This window comes from Vidua macroura, chromosome 7 (assembly GCF_024509145.1).
Source record: "Vidua macroura isolate BioBank_ID:100142 chromosome 7, ASM2450914v1, whole genome shotgun sequence".
Classification (NCBI taxonomy): domain Eukaryota; kingdom Metazoa; phylum Chordata; class Aves; order Passeriformes; family Viduidae; genus Vidua; species Vidua macroura.
In genome coordinates this window covers 27,533,044-27,547,475 of record NC_071577.1, presented here as the reverse complement: position 1 = coordinate 27,547,475, position 14,432 = coordinate 27,533,044, and the positions used below count along the sequence as shown (strand labels likewise).

The 14,432-nt window shown below is 40.9% G+C and overlaps 1 protein-coding gene across 1 annotated transcript in view; it reads left to right on the top strand.

Moving 5' to 3' along the window:
* The window catches only part of CNTNAP5 (contactin associated protein family member 5), a 200,544-nt gene that overhangs the window by 59,875 nt on the left and 126,237 nt on the right, over positions 1 to 14,432 (top strand). Inside the window, exons 5-7 of the mRNA XM_053983157.1 lie at positions 304 to 507; positions 2,426 to 2,610; positions 6,215 to 6,358. Coding sequence (XP_053839132.1) covers positions 304 to 507; positions 2,426 to 2,610; positions 6,215 to 6,358 — 533 coding nt within the window. The remainder of the gene's footprint in view (positions 1 to 303; positions 508 to 2,425; positions 2,611 to 6,214; positions 6,359 to 14,432) is intronic.

Genomic DNA, 14,432 nt, shown 5'->3' with positions numbered 1-14,432 from the left:
CTGGAGATCTGAATATGATGGAAGGCACCTGTTCTGTTCTCAAAAGTTAAATGAGAGAGAAGTGTTGTATGAGGAAGGCAAGTGCAGAGGGATTCTGGTTTTATCCTCGTGTTCCTTTTCTCCATCAGAGGGAGAGGATTGGAAATGGGTGAAATGTGGTTGCTCAAATGACCTGTACATCCTGTGGATGTACACTCAGGACAATACCTGTCTCTAAACTGTATTTGAAAAGATCCTGAAAAAAATACAGTCCCTCTTCTGATGCTGCCCCTCCTTGCCATTTTGCCGTTTTCTTTCTTCCAGAGTCAGATATTGCAGACTTTGATGGCAGAAGTTCACTTCTCTACAGGTTCAATCAGAAGCTTATGAGCACATTCAAAGATGTAGTTTCCTTGAAGTTCAAGAGCATGCAGGGGGATGGAGTCTTATTCCATGGAGAAGGACAACGTGGAGACTACATAACCTTGGAACTGCAGAAAGGAAAGCTCTCCTTGCACCTCAACCTGGGTAAGGGTAATTGGGATTACTGGTTTGCATATAAATCTATTATTTATATTAGACAGTACCTGCAAACTCCAGCTGATATCAACAGAACGTTCTGTGTGCTGATGTCATGCAGGACATGGTAGCTGATCCAAAAAGAGACCTTGGCTTCTCTAACTATTGCTGAGCAAGGCAGAGCTGCTCAATGGCTAGTTCTAATTCTTCACATACCTTTTTTTTTTTTTTTTTAATGTATATGTGGTCTTATTTTTAAGAACAGCATTCTCAGGAAGTGGTCTTTGGACTGCAGAAAAGGTTTATTTTTGGTTTGTGTCTAATGTTTTTCCATTCACTCAGTGTTTAAGAGCTGAGCTGAGAATACAGAATTTCAATGATAACATTCTGGTCAAAACATTGAGCACACTGCTGTGTGTTTCTTTCCTGAAAACTGAATATTCCTTCTTCAATATCTGCAAGGCTATCGCTGTATGATCATGTTGGATCAGAGCATCAGAGGAAAGGCTGGCTTAATTTCTTTTTGTAGAAGGATGCTTGTGGTTTTTTTCCTGAAGCACTTTGATAATGGTAGGGACTACTGGAGTAGGAGTGATCATACTCCCTCTCCCAGCCTTATTGCAAAATCTTCAGTGGCTTCATCTGTGGGTGTCCCATGGTATTGGCCTCAGCAGTCTCTGCTGACTCATGTTTCTCATGCTGAGGGGTTTAAGTTGGACATTTTTCCCCTTGTGCTTAATTATGTTTGTTTTAAAAATCAGTAATTATTTTCCACAGCTGTTAGACTTCATTTTTACATAAGCTCATTAATTGTTGAGTCCCTAAGTTGTGCTTTCTTTCTTTCCTTCTTTCTTTTTCAGTAAAGATTGGAAATGATAATGCATCATTTTCTGATTTGGGATTTGGATGTTACTTGGACCAAAAAACTACATCCTGAAACTCTCAATGGGGAAATCTACCCCACTGAATTGTCCTCTTACAAACTTTTTGTGCTAGGATAAGAATATACTACAGTTAATCATATTATGTAACTTCTTCCAGAGGACATACTGTTGTGAATGTGTATTCTGAGATGAGTTGGGCTTTTTCTTCAGCTGTAGCCCCAAGTGTACAAAATTCTAGCCATTTCAGGTCCTCTTTTTGCATTCATATGTCAAGGGCAAGGGTTTTGATGACTTCTCTTGAATCTGCTTGCATCTTGCCTGGCAGTTTTGGAGCATGTGTTCTCTTCATTCTGTGGGAATGCAAAAAAGGATGCACACTCCCTTTCAGTGAGAGTCACTGAAGTGCTCAGACATGTAGCCAGCTGGAAAACAGAAGAATGCTTGAAATTACTGAGTTAAAATTACCAGCCTAAATATTTGTATGATTTGTGATCTATACTTTTGGAGAGCTAGGCCGGGTTTAAGAATTATTTTGAACTGAACAAAACACTCATTGCTTTGCCCTGACTAGTGCTGGTTTTTTTTGGTTTTTTTTTTAACAATTTTCTTGTTAAAATGCAGAAAGCACAGAGTTGACAGTGAAATGTCAGGAGTGGTCTGTTGATGTGATTAGACAGAAGATTTTGGCGTTACCCAAAGGAAGTTCTTCAGCTACCAGGACCAAAAAGGCCTGGCAGAGCCAAGGATACAGAAAAAGTAGTAATGCCCTGCCTACTGCAATGTGTGAGTGCAGCATCTGTAACACCTCCTGCTTCATCACAAGGATTTCACGGGGAAAAAATATGTGTGTGGCAGGGGTGATACACACACATGTATGTGAGTAAGAGACCCAAGGAATCTAAGGCAGTCTTTGAAAAGGATCAGTTTTCAAGAGCTCTGGCTTGCATCCTGGAGCTCTGCTCTGTGCTTTCCTTGAGTCAACATGCTCCAGTTAAGAGTCTGGAGGTAACTCTGGTGTCTTCTGCCTCTCTGTGCCACTCCAGGGGACTCCAACCTGCACTTCAGTAACAGCCACACATCTGTCACCTTGGGCAGCCTCCTGGATGACCAGCACTGGCACTCAGTTCTCATAGAACGCTTCAACAAGCAAGTGAACTTCACAGTGGACAAGCACACCCAGCACTTCCGAACAAAGGGAGATTCAGATCACTTGGATATTGATTATGAGGTGTGTGAAGCCCTTTAGGTTATAACCTGTGAATTGAGGTATGAAGTGCTATAAAATTAATATGATGGAAAGAAGCCACCCTATGAGCTGTTTCTTTCCAGCAAAGATCATTATTTAATATTTCCTTCCTAGAGAGCTGCTTTCATACTTTACCAGCATAAACTATGTCAGTGTAACTCCACATATGCCAGCATCAGAAAGTGGCAAATATCTGTGCAAATAGGCATTGCATTATGTTTATACTTCAAAGTATGGCAGACTTTGAATAAATGAGAAGCCATAGCCTGGGTTCTAGTCAAATGTTCAGGGAGCATCTGTGTTATAATCTCCAATATGATTTTAATGGCATCACTGTGCACCATCCCTGCATTGAATTGAGCATGACTGTGAAGATTCCAGCCCTGAGTTGTCCCTCTACCCAGACACTGTGGCACACAAGACACCATTTGCTTGAATTACAGCTCTCCACATAGAGATGAACAGATGAAAATTATTGTATTCCTACTAGGAATGGAAGACCTCCAGAATGCAAGGAAGCTTTAGCAAGATAGGCATCTGTCTCTTCTCCCAGGTAGCAAATGACAGGACGAGAGGAAATGGCCTGAAGTTGTGGCAGAGGAGGTTTAGATTGGATAGCAGGAAAATCTTCCTTACTGAAAGGGTGGTCACACATTGAAATAGGATGCCCTGGGAAGTGGTGGAATCGTCATCTCAGGGAGTGTTCCAAAGGTGTGTGGAAGTGGCACTTGGGGATATGCTCTAGTCACGAATGTGAAGGTGCTGGGTTTGACTTGATCTTAGAGGTTTTTTCAAACTTAGTAATTCTGTGATTCTATGACTCTCACAACCACAAGCTCTGACCAAGTTCCCTTCACATCTGAGCACGTTGCAGAGCATGCTGATCCAGGGAGCCAGAGCAGCTCAGCAGGGAAGAACTGAGCAGAGGAAACGTCCTGCCTGCCCATAAACCTGAGCCTGGTGTGCTCCCCTGTGATGTGACCAAGGTGTGGCAGAATGCAGTTTGTATCACCCCAGCAGTTCAGTGCTTATGGATGATAGTTGTTAAAAATACCTTAAAGCCCTCTATATCATCATATCTGTATGCAAGGCAGCTGCTCGTCTGGTCGCCATCAACGCACACCTGCGTGCAAATTACCCATGTTCTTTTCTATCCCCTTGTGCTTGTCTGCCAAGTCTTCCTTGCCCACAAGGCTCAGGGTCATGCTTGCACAGAGCCATCACCCTGTCTGGATGTGTTGAGCTGGCACGGTTCACTGCTTCAGAGACCACAAGTTCCCCCTTTGCACTTTGAATTCATTTCTCTGGAAAGGATAATTTTCCAACACACCCAAGGGAAAAAAGCAGACGGCTCAGCAGTGGCAGGTACCTGCTCTCTCCTCTCATCTTCCAGATGAAATTCCTTTCTTTGCATTTCACAAAGCAGGGTGGAGAGAGTGGTACCTGTCCCCTGGCACTGCTCTACCAAATCATGAGCACATTTAGTAGGGACAGCACTTGGAACAGTGGGATTCTGCAACAGCCTTAGACTGAACTATTAGGGGCCACAAATGTAACTGCTTTTAAGACAGAGATGAGAAAAGCCAAATAACTGAGTCATCAACTTTTCTAATTTCAAAATAATAAAATTTCTTACCTCTTGCTTGGTGCCAACTAAGGGAAACTCAGGCTCCAATCTAATTTGCAGAACATTTTTCCAGATGTTCCAAAATAGGGAACATGGTAGAAAAGATCTTCAGGTGTTGTAAATCAGCATCACCACCAACCACTTTGGCACTCAGATCTTGTCCCCTGAGCTTAGTTTTTCACAGTGTGTTTTTTCTCCATTTGCACTGAGTCTTTCAGTCAAACATTGCAGCAATGCAGTCTACTGAAAGTTTATCTCAGTACACTTTAGGGATTAAAGGCCTTACTGAGGGTAATAAAATCATTACTTTCATAATTAAAATTATTACCAATCACAAAGGAAACTGTTTCCTTAATAATGCATTGGTGTAATTGATATTGATTTTTCTTTTGGTTTTGAAACCCCGGTACAGAGTCCCTAAGCAGGAGACTTGAACAATAGAACATGAAAGTAGGAAAGTCTGGTGTTTTAGAAAGAACTAATGATTCTCACTGGGGAAAAAAAAAAAAAAAAAACCCAAAACATTGCTACCAGATAAGCCCTCATGCCAATAACAAACCTGCAAGTGACGTAAAGTAGCAGTCTGTTCACTCTTTATTTCTCTGAAGTGATCAATTAAGACAACTGAGGTGAAAGTTAATTAAGAACTTGTTTTCAAGTAAGTGTTTTCAAGGTTACCCAGATAGGTTTCACTTGCTTATGTATCCCAGCTTGTTAGGTGGAATGGGAGGAAAAATAACCCCCAAATTGCCCTTTATTTTTGTAATAATGAACTGAGGTAAGGCTTTGGGAATTGTGACAGGGGAATAGGGCTGACCAGGTTCCAGGAACTGTCAGCATGTAAGCAGTGCCACACAGCAGTGCATGCTCTTGCTGCAGTGGATGCAGCAGGATTGCAGCACAGGTCCTGATCAAGTGTGGTGGCTGCAGGATCCCCACCTGCATTATATCACTCACTGTGCTGCTGGCCGTGATGGGAAAAATGAGTAAAACTTTAGTGGCACCACCAGTAATGCTTTGCCAGAAAGGTTAGTAAAGTTAATTAGAAATGAGCTGTGCCATTGGAAAATGAAGGTAGGATTATCAGAATTTTTGGAGTTGTGGGGTTTTTCTTTCTTTTTACTCTCTTTCTTTTCTTCAGAATCTAAACAACTATGCTGTATTTGAGCAGCTTTATTTTCTTAGGCTCTTTGTCCTCCCAGGACTTTCAGGCCTCCAGTTGAGTGAGGAGCTGTAACCTGCACAGTGTTAACAGCTCCCAGTACTTAGACAACAGCACAGCAGAAGTTTTGTGCAAATGTGTAGCCTGCAGAACAAAGCTCAGTCCCAATGCCACATGTGACAATTGTAAAGAGCAAAGCACAGTGAAATTGCAAGGTGCAAATGGGGTGCTTGTGTATGTGATAGTACCCTCCCCCTGGCTAAAACCAGAACTGCTTAGGTGCCTGCCTGGTGGAAAGGAGTGACTGCAGCTCCCAGGCAAACCCAGAGCTCTGAGGGCATGGAGAATTAATTCCCCCATCACTCAGAGGTTCCTGAGCTCTGTGGGCTGCAGCCAGGTGTCACACTCTGGGCCAGTGGGGTTGTGGGTTGCACACCATGGGAAGGTTTCCTTGTGTGTGAGTGTTCCTGGGAGGGGAGCTGGTGGCACTAGGTTGGTGTGCCAAGGCACTTCAGAGCTGCCCCAAAGCAGTGAGCTCTCTATGCCAGAAGTGTTTCTCCAGCAGCAGGAATGCAATGGGAGGCTGTAATTTCCCTTGAGAGGTGGCCAGGCTCTGCCTCATGCTCCCAGTGATCTTCTTGTTGGGAATTGGCTCTTAAATAATACTCCAAATGGATGTATGGAGTGGGGCTCTGCTCTCCTGCTTTTGGGATGATAACACAATGTAATATATACATATACATACATATATATATATATAATATTATAAATAATGCTGTTCTTATTCTTTCCAAAAGCTCAGTTTCGGTGGGATTCCTGTCCCGGGGAAACCAGGAACCTTTCAGAGGAAAAATTTCCATGGGTGCATTGAGAACCTTTACTACAATGGAGTCAATATAATTGACCTGGCCAAAAGACGCAAACCTCAGATCTATACTGTGGTAAGAGGCAGTACCATGTGCTTTCCTTCTTTGCTTCCATGCTTTTTGTGCTCTCTTGGTGCTGCTGGCTGCATTGAATGAGTAGAGTTCAGATTTGGATAGCTGTGGGGATAATTAGCTTGTTAAAATGATATTGCTGAGGTTAACACCAGCCAGCACTGGCTCCTGTAGAGAGAGTTATTGGAAGACCTATGTGGAAACCAATGCATTTCTCTGATTTTCCTGGTGTAATAGAATTTGCTTGGGGAAGCATTTAATTATTTTTTTCAAGACGAAAATGTGTATATTTAATGGCATGATAGAAGTCAGAGATATTTTTTTTTCCTGGTTAACTCAGATAAAATCTTATTTTCTGAACTATTCTCTGTCATTGTTGGGAAGTACAGCACTAGCAGAATTCTACTTTGATACTTCAGTTCATATTATAGAGGAGAAAAATACTCCTGTTATCACTGGAAATAGTCTCCTTTCTGCTGCTCCTTATATTCAATGTATTGGCAGTTCTCAGAACCATTGACTTTGTACTACTGTTTCTAAATGTGGAATGGTAGAGGTAAAGCAAGAGGAACTATGGTCTTATCCAGCTTGATAACATAAACCACAAATATAACTTAACACATATTAGTGTCAAAAATTACAGATCTATTTATGTATATCACAAAAATAACAAACATTTTATTTTGTAAGAAGAGTGAACTACACTCCCACAGCCTTGACAAACTGTATATAATTCAACTCTGTTCAGCTTTTATCTCACTCCTACGCTGTGCTTTGATAAAAGCCTTTTGGCTAACACTGTGTCTTTGGAGAACATGGAGATGAAACTGCTTCTGGCTCCCATGGCATCTTCTAGTTTTTGTAATGTGTATGAATACACCGAACCTAAAACAAAGCAAGCCAGAAGACCAAGGAAGTTCTTTCTGTGCTGTCCCTGCCTAGGGCAAGGTTGAATAGGCAGGGAGCTGGAAAATGGAAAGGTGATGGGTGAGAAGTTCCTCACTGTGTTGTTGGCAGTCAAGACTGCCTCCAGGATACTCCCCTGGGACCGAGAGACTTTGCTTTAATAATCTTGAGTTTGATTGTTCTGACTGAGGACTCAAAGGCAGAAATCCTATGAACTGTGTTAAATTGCTCTTCCCCTCAGCTTACTTTCTAATGGGGTAGCAAAGAGCCCTTGCCTGCTTCTTAGGTCATTAAACAGCTGGTTGTTTTGCTGGCTGGATAATGGGAAGGCCTTTTTAAAGGGGAAGAGCAAAATTTTGCAATGCACTTTTTCTCAGAAGGGCATTGTCTGGGTGTAAGTGGCTCCAAGCAGTGAAACTCTGTTATCACTACACTTGGTTCAGACAACGCTAGATGAAAAGTCCAGGAATCCAGCTCCTTCTCTCAATTTCAGATAGTGGGGATGTGCCTCTACCCTTCAATCTCTTTCACATAAGTGATGATTTAAATAGCATGGTTTCCAGAGGCAGGCTGCTTACTGCATTTTTCAAGGTTTATGAGCTGCTCTGTGCTGTATCTGTGACACTTGGGTATGCAAAGTGCATGTCCTAGTTTAGGGCAAAATTTGGGAGAACACCACTGGAAGGAGCCCCCAGAAAGCAAACCCCCCACCGCCCCTCCCCCACCTGGTTTGGGAAGGATTTCCTCAGAGAGAAATGGAAAAAACCTGTTTATTTAACAAGCAAAAACACTCCCCAATAAAAAAAAAAAAAAAAAAAAAAAAAAAAAAAAAAAAAAAAAAAAAAAAAAAAATCAACGCCAGATGACAAAACCCTTTCACCGTTCTGAAGAGATGACAAATTCAGAAAGTCTCTCCTGGGAGTGGTCGCCCAGCTATCAGTCTCCAGCGCTGGGGATGGCTGCTGCAGGTCACAAAATGCAGACTCTCGGTGTTTCTTGATGTTTCCCAGGTCCAGGTCCAGAGCAGGTTCAGATGATATTCAGGAAAGGGAAAGGGAAGGGAAAAAGAAACAGTGCAGGGTAAAAATTGGACTGCCTAGCTAAACTAACTAATAAGCAAAAGCAAAAGCAAGCAAGCCAGCAAGCAAGCAAGCCCAAGCCAGCCAAGACTCTCCTAGACACCGACCATGGGGGGAGGTGAGCCGGCTGATAACAAGACAAAACAATCCTTCACTTTCAGAGTCAGTCCTGAAGGCACAGAACATAATATCAGGCATAAACAGAACACACGATTTGGGATACAAACACCATACCGTCACCCTAGGACATTGCATGAAAAGGTTGTCATGCTCAGAGTGCCTCATAATCTTAGATGAACACTCTTCTATTGGAAATGGGCTCTGTAAATCTGTTTTCCAACCTTCTTTGCATCCCAGCTATTTCTAGCAACTCTCAGGAACTTCTAGGTTATTCAGGCTGATCCTGTTTCCCTTTTCTACTCTTCCTCACTCATTAGCAATTAACTTCCTCAAATTAAAATAACTTGTTCTTGTTAAATCTAGTGTTTTGCCTGCCAGAGTTACTCTGCACTAAATGCTTTTACTCAAAATGCATTGAGGTTTTCAAGCAACAAGCTCTATCTGCAGGGAGCTGCAAGCTTCTCTGCTTCATGTCTTCGTAGTCACTAAGATTGTCTGAAGTGGAAATGCAATGAAAGGATCAGCACAGAAGAATAATTAAATGTAACAGAGACTTGGAGCTACTCCTTCCAAAAATATGTTGCATATTTACATTCTCTCTCCACAAGTTGGAGATCACCTGAGATGGTTCTGTGTTGTGAATCCCCAAAATACCTTTGTCTCCTAGCAAAAGATAATTGATGATAAACTGGTTGGTTTGGGATTAGAAAGCCATTAATGCTTAGAGACATCAGTTTTTGCCTCCAAAGGCAGGCAGACTTCAACACTCACTCTGCTTCACTCTGTGCCTTTGTGAATGTTGCCACAGTCAGTGAGCAAAACTTGGGGGTTTTCATACATATCAGCTTTGAGTTTTTTTTTTTACTTTTGACATCTTTCACACGAGCAGAAGAATGATACACCAGCTTTGGAGGTATAGATTTCCTCTTATGATGTAGTTCCTCACCCGTATAAATAATGGTCCCAAATCAGCTGCATTTAAAGTCAGAGGAAGAAACTACAGGCTGTCAATAACAGAGTGCTGTAGTATGTATTGTACTCTTGGGTGGTGGCTCTCATTATCATTCTGCCTGTTCTTTTCTGTAACTCATTTGCAGTTTCCAGACTTGCAATGAATCCCCTTGAGAAGGCATCTCAAGATAACGAGGCAGCCTGTCTCTTTGAACTGGAACTTGCCTTCAGAATTCCATTTTTGTATTGCCTGATACTTAACCTCCCTACATAGCACTGTCTGTTTGGACAGGCGATCTTTCTTCTCTCTAGGGTTCCTTCTGTCCCTGATGGCATCTTGTAGGCTTTGTGGTGTTTTGGGTTTAGTTTCTTTGGTTTTTTTGGTTTGGTGTTTTTTTGTTTGGTTGGTTTGGTTCTTTAGTTTGGTTTTTTGTTTGATTGGGTTTTTTTGGGGGGGGGGGGGCAGGGGAAGGTTTGTTGTTTTGTTTGTTTGGGGTTTTTGGTTCATTTTGTTTTCCCTTCCCTTGATCATTGAATGTGGAGCAATGGTATGGAATCTTTTATGTGCTTTCCAAGTGATTACTGCAAAAGGTTATGAAAAGCTAAATTTCTGTAATTAACCATTGTCATGGTCCTAGGGTAGACCCTTGGGAAACCTCATGAAATGCTTTAAAATAGTAATCTAAAGGTTTGCCCTATTTACAAAATGTCTTCTCAGCACAAGAGAAGTGCAGACTGCTCATTATGAGAAATCGCACAGCAGTTACACTTCTTGGGCAATTAAGCAGGGGCAAGAAAATATGCAAGAGCCACATTTACAGGAAGCAGAAGGGAAATTGTTCTTCACAGAAGTAAATTTGTTCTGTTGAAATCTGTGATGGAGAAGTCTTCATTGAGGGATTTTGTACTTGTTCAGAGTTTATGTAGATGTAGGAAGAGATGGGGCAAGTTTTAGGAAGATAAACCATTGAGAATTGCTAAATGCATCTGATTGAGGGAGTAGATAAGAGAAAAAATAGCTATAGCATCCTGAAAATATAGAATCCTTTCCACCAGTGGTTACTTAATGCTAGATTCTGGCTGCACCTTTAGAAACTGCTAGAATGTGACCTATGACCTGGGTCTTAAGTTATTTTTGTGCTTCACTGATTTGTGATGCCAAAATAGGAAGTTGTCTAGCTGATGAAAAGAAATTAGGAAGTCATGAAAAGATGCCGTGTCTGGTCTTATGTTCCACCCTACTTACTGAAATTGAGAAAAACACGATCTCCTTTTCTCTTCCATTACCTCTGGCTAATAGAAGTTGGAGTTGCATTTTTGTTTAGCAGAGCAAACCCTGCGCTGGCTCGAGAGGAGTGCAGGTTACTGTAAGGCAGAAGTTCTCAGCTCTCAGATACACTTGAATTTCTACGCTGGCCTGCCATGTTGAATGTGAGAGTGACAGCTCAGCACAGTGAGGGATGGGGTGACACGTAAATGTATCACTGTAGTGCCTTGGGGAAATAACCAATTGCCAGCATCAAAGAGCAAGGAAAGATACCTAGTGACAGGAGAATGTAAACTAATAATTCATTCTCTTTATAAAGAATCCAAACATGCTATTTTGTTAAGCTGATTTGAGATACCTTTATCCTGAGAAGAATTTACTTGTCTGCGAATGTCTCATTCTACCAAAGTGCTCTGGCAAGTGTTGATCTATCTGTGAACATCCGGCTGGGGATTTGTGGAAGCCCCTCCTAGGATTTGGAGAATCACAAGTTAGATTCTTTTTCATATTTTTTGCGCTCCAATAAGACTATAGGAATCCTATATTAAAAATGTTGGAAGTTTTTAGTGACATTTTTTACAACTTCCTGTGGACCAAGTTGAATTTCTTAAAAAAAAAAAGTTTTATTCAATTATTTAATGGACGTGTTGGGTCACACGATTAAAAAGAGAACTGAATTTGTTACTTTTTAGATAAGGCAGGTGAACTGAGATTCTAGAAATATTTGGTTATTTTAAAAATAGGTTTTTATATTTTCTTCTGTCTTTCTGTGTGGTCTCTGGGTCTTCAGAGGAGTCTCCTTTGCATTCTACCTGCAGTGTGGAATAGCAAGGAAGTCTATATAAATAACATTCATTCTAAGATTCTATTTTATTGTTTATGAAGGGTATAACAGGATTATTTTGAAAGAAATTAAGTCTGTCACTTCAATTGAGGTCTTGAAATAAAGTCTATTTAAATAGCATCTATCCCATTGATTTCAGTTGGCTTTGTCCACAATTCTAAAGAGTTTCAGCATGCAGATGTATAATCCAGCACATAGCTGCATTAATAAACTCTCCTTGATATAAAAGTTTCTTTGTGTTAGGATTTTGATAGTTGTGATGACAACAAGTGAAGCAAGTCTTTTGGGAGGGAGACCATATTTTTTGATAAGACTGGTGACATGCAGAAAAAACTGGCATGTTTCTGAGCAAGCAAGGCTTTTTTGAGAGTCATCAGACTTCAGCAAATTACAGGTTAGAAACAATTGTTCAGGATTTCATTTATTACATTATCTGGATAGTCAAATTGAATGAATAGGGCAGTTAGTGCCTGCTGAGCAGAGGAGGATGTTTCAAGGTGGGAGGTGATAAGGCTGTTAGTCCCTGTAGGAGAGGAAGAGAGATTGCTAATTATTGTCATAGGAGCTAGCAGGGGATAAGGAAAATGGGAGAAAATTTAATTTTCTGCAATGCCAAGTCTTTAGTATATTTTTAAGGTTTTATTCCAATTGGTAAGGCCTTAGGAACTCTTTGGCACTTGGTGTTACAGAAGCTGAGCCCATCACAGTCAGGAGCCTGGATTGTGTGCAGCTCACACCAGCCATTTAAGCTGGTGTGCTACAATACACAGATAATTGGAATTTAAAAGAGGAAAATCTATTAAAGCAAATTAATACATAAAAAAAGAAAAAAGCTGATAGGAATTGCTTTCTATACACTTTTCTATTTTAAAGTAGATGTGGTTCTGTTTTCATAATAATAATGAAGAAAAAAAAAATCTCCTTGCTGCTGTGTTTTGTTCTAGGCAATAAAAACTAATAAGCTGTAGATCACTTTACCTTGAAGTGGAGCAAAAATTGGACTTGGACTGTAATAATTTTCCAGTTTGATATTAGACATCTATTTTATTCACTTCTAGCAAGGTGATTTTGAAAGGCTGGCTTCATTCCTACTTGTTGCTTAAAGTGAATATTCCCCCTCACCAGGAGGATGGGTGTGGGTGAGATCTGGGGAGGAGACATAGCCAGGACAGCTGATCCAAACTGACCAAAGGGATATTCCACACCAATTGAGTCTGCTTAGTAATAAAAACCAAGAGAAAAAGGAAGAGGAGAGGCATTCATTATTGCGGAGCAACTTCTACACATGCTGAAGCCCTGCTTCCTAGGAAGTAGCTCATGGAAAGTAAAAGTTAAGTATTTTGTTTTCCTTTGCCTCTGTGTGCAGCCTTTGCTTTTGCTTTATTGATCTGCCTTTCTCTTGACACAAGAGGGTTTTCTTCCTAGCATCCAGACAAGTCAATACACCACAGAGAGAAAATATGAAATAGTCACTATTGTTTGTATATGGGTGCTTCCTCCTGTGGTTTTTTTCCTTGTTTTCCTGTCTCTCCGAGAAAAAACGTGTAGAATGTTTCCAAAATATTTCTGTATTTGCTCTCATCTTTTTTTCAGCATCTCTTAACTATTGCACCATGTAATGAAACAGTAATGTACAGTTACTATGGGCATAAAATGCTAAAATCCTTTGTTCTGCTTCCCGCTAGGGACACAGTCAGTTTAGGAGTCTGAGATAAAGAACATCCAGAAAGGTCCTGCCAAGCATCTAATCCCTGATTCCTTCGTGGTCACAATGTTTCTGTTTTTTCTAAGCCTTCTCTATTTTTTGTTTAATGTTACTTTCTCTCCATGGGAATATTATTTTTATGTAAACAACTTAAATCAATGTGATAAACAATTAACATTTTATTGGAATTCATGATACCTACAGTAAGTGGAGATAGGGCAGTTCTCTGTCATAAGATTGATTACCACAGGGCCATATCAGTTTCACTGTAACTTGGATCAGGAAAGCTATCAGATTTCCATATTGAAATTTTTCTCAGAGAAACAGAAACCCATCTCAGTACAGGAACTTCTGGTCCCCTGCTCTTGGGATAGACTGGTTGCACACTCAGTGGACCCGTCCTAACTGAAGGAACACTGTGTGCCTTGGTGCTCCTGTATCCTGTTTGAAGACAGTTTGTAGAAGTATTTCAGAAGGCTGGAGCTGGTATCTCACTTTGATTTGCTTTTCATGTAGCGTTCAGCATGGTCTTGGGAAGTACTTGAAATATGTGGGTCTCCTGACCTTTGTTCTGCTAGAGAGAGGTAATTTAAAAACGGGGCTTGAAGGAACCTCCCTCATTCTGAAAATCAAGTTTCTCAGAGTTGAATGCCAATTTTTCATCTTATCCTTTTAAAACTGCATCAAAGGTCACCTTTTTCTTCTGTTACTCTCCTTGTATATTCATCTGCAAACTCAGTCCCTTCACAGCTAGAAGTAGTCCTCCAATTTCCAAGCTGGAGATATTCTTGCCAGTTTACCACATTTGTATCTCAGCCAGGCCTGGGACCTTAGACCCTTTACCTGTCATATGAAATGATCCTTTGTAATTCTCTGCAGAAAGCAAGATACCCTTTGTATTGGACAGTATCCACAGAGTGATTAATGAGGAAAGTTTAAGTGCCCATTTGATGCTCTAACCTGCAGGTAGAATGAGAACTCAGAAATACTCATTTATTGTTCTTTCTTTTCAAGCTGTGATCTTGGCCTGGATCCTCTGGTAGGCTAAGTGCTGAGAATTGCAGTTCAGCTGTCAGTTTGAATAATTTCCCAAGTGCATATTATTTTTGATTAGTATTCTCTGAGAGCAAGGAGGATGTATAAGGAACTTGTTACCCACTGCCCTGACTGAGGTGTTGTCTTCTCTCTTCATTGAACAGTACATA